General features: G+C 42.2%; 1 protein-coding gene across 1 annotated transcript in view; it reads left to right on the forward strand.

Moving 5' to 3' along the window:
- Window positions 1-1,141: 1,141 nt before the first annotated feature.
- Window positions 1,142-10,491, forward strand: part of PHYHD1 (phytanoyl-CoA dioxygenase domain containing 1) — a 27,725-nt gene continuing 18,375 nt past the window's right edge. The window contains exon 1 of the mRNA XM_006834847.1: window positions 1,142-1,174. Within this exon, the coding sequence (XP_006834910.1) occupies window positions 1,142-1,174 (33 nt within the window). The remainder of the gene's footprint in view (window positions 1,175-10,491) is intronic.

Here is a 10,491-nt window from a genome sequence, read left to right on the forward strand (position 1 = left end):
TGGCTGAACTCCCTTAGCTGCAGGAGCAGCAAAGAGTGGGGGAGGGCATCCTTCCCTGGCCCTCAGAAAGCCTGGATGGCCTGGATTGGCTAAAGCAGTAACTCTTAGAGCTGTGGCCCAGAAAACACAACTTGATTTGGGGCCAAGTCACTCTGGAGACACTCTGTCCCTTCACCATTCAGAAAGCTGTCATTTCAGGGAAGGCCAATGGTCGGGTTTTCGGAAACTGCAGCAACCAGAAAATGACCCTGTCAGCTGCCCAGCAGGACTGGCTGGGGTAGGCTGGGCATGCTTGATCTCCAGGCTCGCCTGTACCAGCCCACTGGAGACACCAAATATCCTGGGCTTGGGGGTAGGGAGCCATAGTCACAGGCTTCTCCCTCATTCTGAAGACCCAGGCCCCCACTCTGCAGCCTCTTCCTTTGGCTAAATGAGAAACTCTTCCTCTGAGCTGCAGACTGATCTGCTAATTCCCTTCTCTAATCCTCCCACAACTGAACTGTTCAGGATAAGAAATGTTCAGGAGCTGGGAGTGGTTCCGATAATCAAGAAGACCTCTTCGCCTTTGGAATTTGGCAAAGCAATTCAGGGACTGATCTCCTTAGATCCATCCTGAGTCCCCACCTAGGCATCAATACTGTTGATCCAATTCATCATCTTCCCTTGCAGAAAGGCTTATCAGAGGTCATAGGCAGTGGTGGCTCTGGGATTGGGACTCAAGTGTCCTGCCAGCCCATCTTCATTGCCCCAATACTCTCAAAATGCAATTTCTAGGCACCTGGTAAGCAACCAGAGTGGTTTTTGGAAAGAAACTGGGAGAAATTGAAAACCAATGAAGGAGATCAGATTAGCTGTGGGGGAAGGGCCCAGGGTATAGAACTGGAGTGTTGGCAAGCATCATTGGCCTCATTCAAAGCAGAAGTGAGAGGGAGCTGGAGTGCTGGGGCTCAGCCTAGAGAGGTCCCAGTGCATTCTCTGTGTGTTTTAGGAGACATGGGTGGTGGAATTAGGTGTTCTCTGGGTAAGGAAGGGTTAATTCCTGTGGGCCTTACAGGCTCCAGCCAGCCACCCCTCCTGAACTTTCTCCTTTCCAGTGCCTGGGCACACAACACCAAGAGACATTCGCCCTGCTTCAGTCCCCATGGCCTGCCTGAGTCCTTCACAGCTCCAGAAGGTAGGGGTCTACAAGGTGGGGGACCGGGAGGGTCAGGTAAGGGTGGGGACCAGGACCACCCGTCATCCTCAGGAACTCAGTCCCACCTCTGATCATTTTAAGGCAGAGAAAATGAGGTCTAAAGGCATCCCCAACACTTAACTTTTTTTTTTCTTCTTTTTAATGTTTTGTTGTGGATTATATGATAGTTTACATGGGAGAACATTAGCTTTACATTCATCCTATGGTATATCGTTTCAATGCCATGGTTACAATCCCCTCCATGCATCATCAAACAACCAAAGGGTATATATACCCTGAAAGCCTGCCCTCCCCCTCCCTCTCTGGGTCTAGAGTCCCCAGCCACTCCATCTCTTCAATGTCTCTGCCTCCCATCTTTGGAGTCACTGTTTCACTGGGTGGAGTCTCACACTCCCCTCTTCTCCCTTGATCCCAGGGACCTCTGCTCCTGGACTGCAAAGTCAATCACTCCCCTCCTTTTGCTACAAAACATCTACCTTTGCATTTCCAACCCTCACAGTCAGTCCTGATGGCAATTATTCACTATTGTAGGACAAGAGACCTATCCCTATCTCTTTTCTTCAGCCCCGCCCAGACAGATTGGATACCCTTAACTTTTGCACACACAGTGGTAGGCTTCCAGGACACAGGAGTCTGGGTGGAATGGTGTGTATGCGAGAGAGAAAGACCAAAAAACGAGAATAAAGTGTGTGTGTGTGTGTGTGTGTGCTACCAATACGAAAATAAAACATCAGCCTGCTAACCACGACCAGGTGACAGGGGGCGAGGCCACAGGGGCGGGGCCAGCAAGGAGCCAATCATCTGGAGCCAGGTAAGGGTGTCCTCCCAACTCTGCAGTTTAGCTCCTGTGAGTTAAAGCGAAGCAGACTTCAAAAACACGACCTGAGGGAAATTTATTTTAATACAGAAAAGAAAATAAAAATGACCCTTAATTTTTATGCTGAAGACTTAATGTTTTGATATTCAGACTCTTCGCTAAAATAATATTTGCCATTTAGTGAGTGCTTGTCATATGTCTTATTCCACAGCACTTAACAACAAACGTTAACCCCAGAATTCCAGAGTGTTGCAAATGGTTAAGTGCTCTATGACTAACTGAAAGGTGGGCAGTTCAGACCCACCTAGAGGTGTCTGGCTATCCGCTTTGAAAAGATCACAGCCTCAAAAACCCTCCTTGGGAATTGAATCACAGATCTACTATGACACACATAGATTTCACTCTTGAGTCAGAATCAACTCAACTGTAACTAACATGAACAACATTAGCAAATTCCCTGGGTGGTGCAAGATGGTTTGTATTTAGTAATTCCAACCTATCCAGCAGTATCATGAAAAAAAGGTCTGGCACTCTCCTTCTGAAGTGATTGTAGACTATTATCTCTATTTGACAGTCTGAGACTCAGAGAAGGGAAGTGATTTCTCCATGTTCCCAGAGTGGGATTTCAGTTTGTAGCTGATTTATTTTCATTTCACAGTATATCTGAAACATATCCCTATGCCAGTAAATACTTCTATACAACATGAATCTTATCAGACATGTTGTATTCCAATGTAAATAAAGCACAAACCAATTTATTACTGTTATTAAACAACGCTCAATCACTACTCTTATATCTTTACTCTCTGGTGTGCTAATCCTGAAAGAAGAATTCCAAGCAGTGTGTTTACTGTATCAAAGATATACACAGTGTGCTGTGAATGGCCTAATTCTCAAGGTAGCAATTTTCAGTTTCATATTGATAGGAGGATTATGTTCCCAAGTTGCAAAATTGTCCAGAGACAGGAGGAACCAAATGAATGGTGGTGAATGTTCTAATATGCATTGTGTAGAAGACAGACCTGGGAAACCATGAAAGGTGGCAATGTGAGCAAGGTGGAAGTTGTATTTGGAAATCAGACACTTCATGGTGGATTCAAGAGGTGACTTCTCATGTTATTATTGCTGTTAATTGCCTTCAAGTTGGTTCCAACTCGTTGTTGTTAGATGCCATTTAGTTGGTACCGACTCATAGTGACCTTATGCACAATAGAATGAAACACTGTCCAGTCCTGTGCCAACCTCACAATCATTGCTATGCTTAAGCCCATAACTGCTGCCACTGTCAATCCATCTCTTTGGAAGTCTTACTTTTTCCCTTTACCAAGCATGATGTCCTTCTCCAGGGATTGGTCCCTTGTGATAATATTTCTGAAGTATGAGAGACAAAGTGTGGCCATCCTGGCTTCTAAGGCATACTCTGGCTATACGTCTTTCAGCACAGATTTGTTTGTTCTTCTGGCAGTCCATGGTACTTTTATTTTGTTATTGTTGTTTTTTACATTCAACAGATTATATGCTCTGCTTCATCTCATTGCTTACAATCAATCCCATTCCTATAACAGCAGTTTTCCTACTTCCTCCCTGTAATTTCCCTTTTACATTTTTTATTTCATAAATGAACAAAGCAAAAATATATGATGTCAAAACAACAAGAGCAGTCCAACTGTAACCACAAGAACAAACAAACTGTCTGTCCAGGAGACACCAAGGCAAGTGGTTGGGTCCTCTCAGTGCAAATCCTCACCCAAGACTAAGATGCAAGGGGAAAATGCGTTCTGATTGGCAACCACACACGTCAACCATAAAGAGAAGTAACCGAAGAACATCAAAGAAGCAGCGAGCTAAGCTCTGCATCGTTCAGCAGACTATGGTAAGTCTGGGTGGAGACCTGGTCGGCCAGCAGTGAGGCAAGACCTGGGGACTCATGGGCTCAGAGTCAGTGACACGTCCACAGAGGACTAGAGTGGAGACCAAAGTGACCAACTGATAAAGAAGAGGGTGGACAGATGCAGGAACACCCACACCTGCAGATGATACCCACTTGCCATGGCTCCAATGATGGGACTAACAGAGCTCAACCCGAAGAAGACAGAAGAGGAAAAAAAAGCGTCATCTGATACAATTTGATAAACTGGACATCCACCTATATATGCAGCAGTCCAAAAGAAGAAATAAATCCCTCCTCCAAGGACTATTCCCACCCCTCCACACAAAGAGTAGATAGGGATGGCCATCTTGAACATTGACTAACCAAAAGGGAGAAGGGATACAAAGGCAAGAAGTGACTGGCTTACAAGCTTTCAAGAGGGAACGTAGATCCACAGGGCGGGGAGGATGGTAGCGTGTCTAGTGAGTAGTATCCGATGTGTCTAGGAAGGGCAGATGAAAAGAAATGCAGATGGGTCCCTTGGGAATCAAAGGTGAATAATTGTTACCAGGACTGATTGTGAGGACTGGAAATGTAAAGGTGGACATATTATAGCAAGGAGGGGAGTGATTAACCTTCCAGTCTAGGAGCGGAGGGTCCTGGGACCATCAATGGAGAAGAGCGGGGAGCAGGACCCCACCCAGAGGAGCAGTGAGGACTGAGACTGAGACAGGATGATGTGAAGAGAGAGGATGCCGTGAAGAGATGGAGTGGCTGGGGACTAGGGATCCGGAGAGGGAGAGGGGCTGTGTGCTGAAGACCCTGAGGGGAGGGTGGGCAGGATTGCAGCGTGAACCCTTTGGTTGAGTGATGATGCATTGACGGGATGGTAACTATGGCAATGAGATGATGTATGATGGAATGAATGTAAAACTAATGTTCCCCCTTGTAGACTACCACACAATACATAATAAAACATTTAAAAATATATATATGATGTACACATACAAAACAAAAAATGTATATTCATTTAAATGCCTTAACAGCATATTCTGAAAGCTATACTCCTGCACATAGGCACACAGCCTTATTCATAAGTCCATGGGCTTAGAACCCACAGCTGCTCCCTCTCTCCTATGTCTTCGACTCTCCACTATCTGCTGTCGTCACTTTTCTGGGTAGAATCTCACGCTCTGCTCATGCTCTTCCGTCTTGCTGGTCATGGGATCCTCTGTTCCTGAAATGAAAGATTAACTACACACTACACCCCCCCTTTAGTTATACATTTTCTACAATTACAGTTGTGACGATCACAATTAATCCTACTAATAATTACAACTGAATCATAAAATCCTATCAGCATCATCCCTCATCCTCTTTCACCAGATCCATCTGGAGAAAAGGAAAATTATTCAATGGGGATTCTACCTTACCCACCTTGTTCTGAAACTAAGCACACTCATGAAAGCCTGTAAGCCAGCCACTTAATGGCTTTATAAGCCCTTATTTTTGATAGCCAATGTCTAGATTACCTATCCAAAGTGGCTACAAATCGGGCTACTAATCTTGCATTCGGAAGTTAGAAACTACCAGCTGTTTGGTGGGAGAAAGATGAGGTTCTCTACTCTTATAAAGATTTACAGCCTCGGAAACCCTGTACAGGGTTGCTATGAGTTGGAACTGACTCCACGGCACATAACAACAGCAACATCAACCCAGTGCACTGAGGAAACAAGCTTGTTCCTTGATATGAAGAATCCTTCTATTCCGGTCGGAATATTGAGCAACTGTGCCCATAAGCAGAGGTCCATTTCATCAAATTATAACAATTTACATTTGCTCACAGTATCTTATCAACTAGCCATCCAAGCTAAGGCAAATGGGTACTAGTTGCAAGTTTGGGAGTTCATGCACTTCAGACTAGCTGGCCGCTTCACTCTCGGCTTTAACTACAAGTGACAAGGTCAGTGTGCACGGGTTTGGAAGTTCACACATATCTGTAAACTTCAGACCAGCCAGGCCTTTCTCTTCTCTCTCTCATCTCAAGGTCAACGGATGTTAATGGGACATGGCCAAACTCAGCCCATGTCTTCATTGCTGCCTTTCCCCCACTTCCACTCACAAGTAGACCCAGGTAGTCATCAGTGAGTATACTAAACTGCTCCCAGGTTCCCTTTGAATTTCAGTCTAAATGGGGGTTTTCCCTGAAGGGCTGACTTTTCTTGATGCCTCCAAAGCAAACAGCTTGCTTGATAATCTAACAACCGAGCAGTCTGCTTTTTTTGTGCTGGTCTTTCTTTCAATGATTCTTCTGTTCTCCCAGCAGTTCTGGGTTGGTCTGCATGTGTTTTCAAGTGGGAATGTCCCAACTCAGAAGGTTCTGAGTGGAGTCTATGATACTTTTACTCAAATGCATCAATTCTTCTACAGTCTTGCTTAGTCACCATCCATCCAGCGTTCACATGCATATGAGACTTACCATGGCTTAGGTCAGGCCCACCTTAGTCCTCAAACTGACATCTTTGCTCTTCAACACTTTAAAGAGGTCTTGTGCAGCAGATTTGTCTAATGCAGGATGTCATTTGATTTCTTGACTGCTGCTTCCATGAGTATTGATGTTGATCCAAGCAAAATGAAGTCTTTGATAACTTCAATCTTTTCTCTGTTTATCATGATGATATTCATTGGTCCAGTGGTGAGAATTTTTTTCTTTACATTGAGGTGCAACCAAGACTGAAGGCTGTGGTCTTTGATCTTAATCAGTTAGTATTTTAAGTCTTCTTTGCTTTCAACAAGCAAGGTTGTATCATCTGCATTTTACAGGTTATTTGTCTTCTTCCAATCCTGATGCCACATTCTTCATACAATCCAGTTTCTCGAATTATTTGCTCAGTTTACAGACTGAATAAGTATGGTGAAAGAATACAACCCTGGTGCACAGCTTTCCTAATTTTAAAACATTCAGTGTTCCCTTGTTCTGTTAGAACGTCACCTTCTTGATCTATGTACAGGTTCCTCATGAACACAACTAAGTGTTCTGGAATACTCATTTTCCACAATGTTGTCTATAGTTTGTCATGATCCACACAATCAAAAGCCTTTACATAGCCAATAATGCACAGGTAAGCATCTTTCTGGCATTCTATCTGATGTTAGCAATGATACCGCATCCATCTGATGTCAACAATGATATCCCTTGTTCCACGTCTTCATCTTAATCTGGCTTGAACTTCTGACAGTTCACTATCATTGTACTGTTGCAGCTATTTTTGAATTATCTGTAACAAAATTTTACTTGCATGTGATATTAATGATACTGCATGATGATTTAAGTATTCTGTTGGGTCACATCTCTGAAACAGGCACAAATATGGATCTCTTTCAATCAGTTGTCCAGGTAGCTCTCTTCAAAATTTCTTGACATAGATGAGTGAGTGCCTCCAGTGCTGCATCAGTTTGTTGAAAGATTTCAATTTGTATTCCATCAATTCCTGGAGCCTGTTCTTTGCCAATTCCTTCAATGCACCTTTGACTTCTTCCTTCAGTACCATTGGCTCTTGATCATAAGCTACCACTTGAAATGGTTGAACATCGACCATTTCTTTTTGGTACAGTGACTCGGTGTATTCTTTCCATCATTCAATATTTTGCCTGTAGAATCCTTCAATACTGTAAGTGGAAGCTTAAATTTTTTCTTCAGCCCTTTCAGCTTGAGAAATGGCTGAGTGTGTTCTTCCTTTTTGGTTTTCTAGATCTTTGCACATTTTGTAATAATATTGAACTTTGTCTTCTTGTGCTGCTCTTTGAAATTTTTTGTTCAGCTCTCTTACCGCTTCATTTTTTCCATTTGCTTTAGCATATCTATACTAAAGTTTCAGAGTCTTGTCTGACATCCATTTTGGTGTTTTCTTTCTTGTCTTCTTAATGACCTTTTGCTTTCTTCCTGTATGATGTTCTTGATAATATCCCACAACTCTTCTGATCTTCACTCATTAGTATCTAATGCATCAAATGTGTTCTTGAGATGATCTCTGAATTCAGATGGGATATGTTCAAGGCTATGGGTCGGAACTGACTCGATGGCACTTAACAACAACAACAACAACAATGTTCAAGGTAATATTTTGGCTTTTGTGGAATTGTTTTAATTTTTTTCAGCTTCAGCCTGAACTTGCATATAAGCAATTTATGGTCTGTTCCACAGTCTGCACTTGGCCTTGTTTAGGCTGAGGATATGGAGCTTTTTCACCATCTCTTTCCATCTATGTATTCCATCTAGTTAGGTCCATGTGTATAGTCATTTATGTTGTTTAAAAAAGGTATTTGCAATGAAGAAATCATTGGTCTTGCAAAATTCTATCATTCCATCTCCAGCCTCATTTATATCACCAAGGCCATATTTTCCAAGCACTGATCCTTCCTCTTTGTTTTCAATCTTTGCATTCCAATTGCCAGTAATTATCAATACATCTTATATGCATGTTTGATCAATTTCAATCTGAAGTAGTTGGGAGAATTCTTAAATTTCATCATCACTGGCTTTTGTGGTTGGTGTGTAAATTTGAATTGTAGTGATATTAACTTGTCTTTCTTGTGTACATATGAATATTTTCCTATCACAGACAGCATTATACTTCAATATGCATCTTGACATGTTCTTTTTGATGATGAATGTGATGCCATTCCTCATCAGTTTGTCATTTCTGGCATAGTAAATTATGTGATTTTCAAATTCAAAATGGCCAGTGGGTGCTTCAGAGAGAGGTCCATAGCCCATGTCCCCCGCCCCACATAGCCCCCCGCACCCTGAACCTCCCTTCCCACATTGCCCACCAGTCCACCCCAGCTCACTAATACCTAGGATATCAATTTTTATGAGTTCCTTTTTTTTTTTTCCTTTTTGACAACTTCCAATTTTCCTAGGTTCATACTTGGTACATTCCATGGTCCAATTATTAATGGATGTTGACAGCTGTTCCTTCTTATTTTGAATTGTGCCCCATCAGCAGGTGAAGGTCTTGAAAGCTTTACTCCATTCACACCATCAAGGTCAAGTCTACTTTGACAAAGTAGCTCTTCCCTAATTGTATCTTCTGGCAGTATATCTGACAATATTCTGGTGCTCTTCATAATGTTTCAGTAGTCAATATTCTGGTGCTATCTGACAATGTTTCACTACTATTCATAAGGTTTTCAGTGACTAAATATTTGGAAGTAGTCAGTCTCACCTTCTTTCAAGTCTGTCTTAGTCTGGAAAGTTATCTGAAACCTGTCCACCATGGGTGACCCTACTGGTACTTAAAATACGGGTGGCATGGCTTCCAGAATCACAGCAACATGCAAGCCACCTCAGTATGACAAACTGACAGAAGAATGGAATGGAACCTATTCTACAGCACTTAACAATAACAACAAGCTAAACTATAGTTTTAAAAAGGCTTCAGGGAATATTTTTTATTTAAGGTTTGAAGATTATCTTAAGGCAATAGTTTCAGGAGCTCATCTAGCCCCCATGGTTCCAGAAAGTCTAGATTCCATGAAAATTTGAAATCTTTTGTCAATCTTTTCCCTTTTTATCAAAGATTCTTCTATAGAATATTCTATTTCCCTGGTTTTTAAAAGTTTTTTGTTTTGTTTGTCTGTTCTTTAAGTTTTTATTGTGGATTAAGTGTAAGTTTACAGGGCAGATCATCAGATTTACATTCAACAAATCATACAACTTGTTTCATCACAAAGATTACATTCCCCTCCATGTACCATCAGTATTTCTCTCTATTCACTTAAGCTCATTTAAAAAAAACAAAAAAAAACACTCAGGCATATATAATAATTTACACCACCAAAGGACACATTCTGCAAGTTTGCCTCCTGGCCACCAGCTCTTTGTCCCTCTCTTCCCATGAATTTATAGAGTCCTCAGCGGCTCCTTCTCTCCATATCCCCATCTCTGCCTTCATCTCTGGTGTTACTGCTCTTCTGGATGAGGTCCCACGTTCCGTTTGTGCTCTTCTCCCTTGATGGTCCTTGGGTCCTTTGTTTCTGGACTGTAAGATTAACTGTTGCTCCCATTTTTGTTACAAAACTTCTACCTTTACAATTGTGACAGTCGCAATTAGGCATGATAACAATTACTCACTATTGACTCATAGGAATCTTATCCCCATCTCTTTTATTCAGACCCATCTAGACAAGATGACAACTATTCAATGGGGACTCTTTCTTCCCCCAAACACTCTTAAATTAAACTCCCTCTTGAAACCTCGTAAGCCAGTCACTTTGTGCCTTTATCGCCCCTTCATTTTAGGTAGCCAATGTCTGTTGCCAATCCCTATGTACCCTGTGTACAGTGGGGGTAGCATTGATACTTGATGTGCAGACTACTTCCCTCTCTCTTAGTATTTAGAGTTACTACCTCCATGAGTATAGGTCAGTTCATCAAATTGTAGCAATTTACCTTTGTTTCCTTTATCAAAAATTGTTTTGTTTTATCTTCCTCTAGTTGAGTTCTGATTATCAAGCCATTGAGGCTAGGTCAAATGGGTACAATCTGCAAATTTGGGTGTTCTTGTGCCTCTCCCCTCACTTCATATCAGCTGGATGTTTCAGTTT

This window comes from Chrysochloris asiatica, unplaced genomic scaffold (assembly GCF_000296735.1).
Source record: "Chrysochloris asiatica unplaced genomic scaffold, ChrAsi1.0 scaffold00014, whole genome shotgun sequence".
In the NCBI taxonomy this organism is placed as follows: Eukaryota; Metazoa; Chordata; class Mammalia; order Afrosoricida; family Chrysochloridae; genus Chrysochloris; species Chrysochloris asiatica.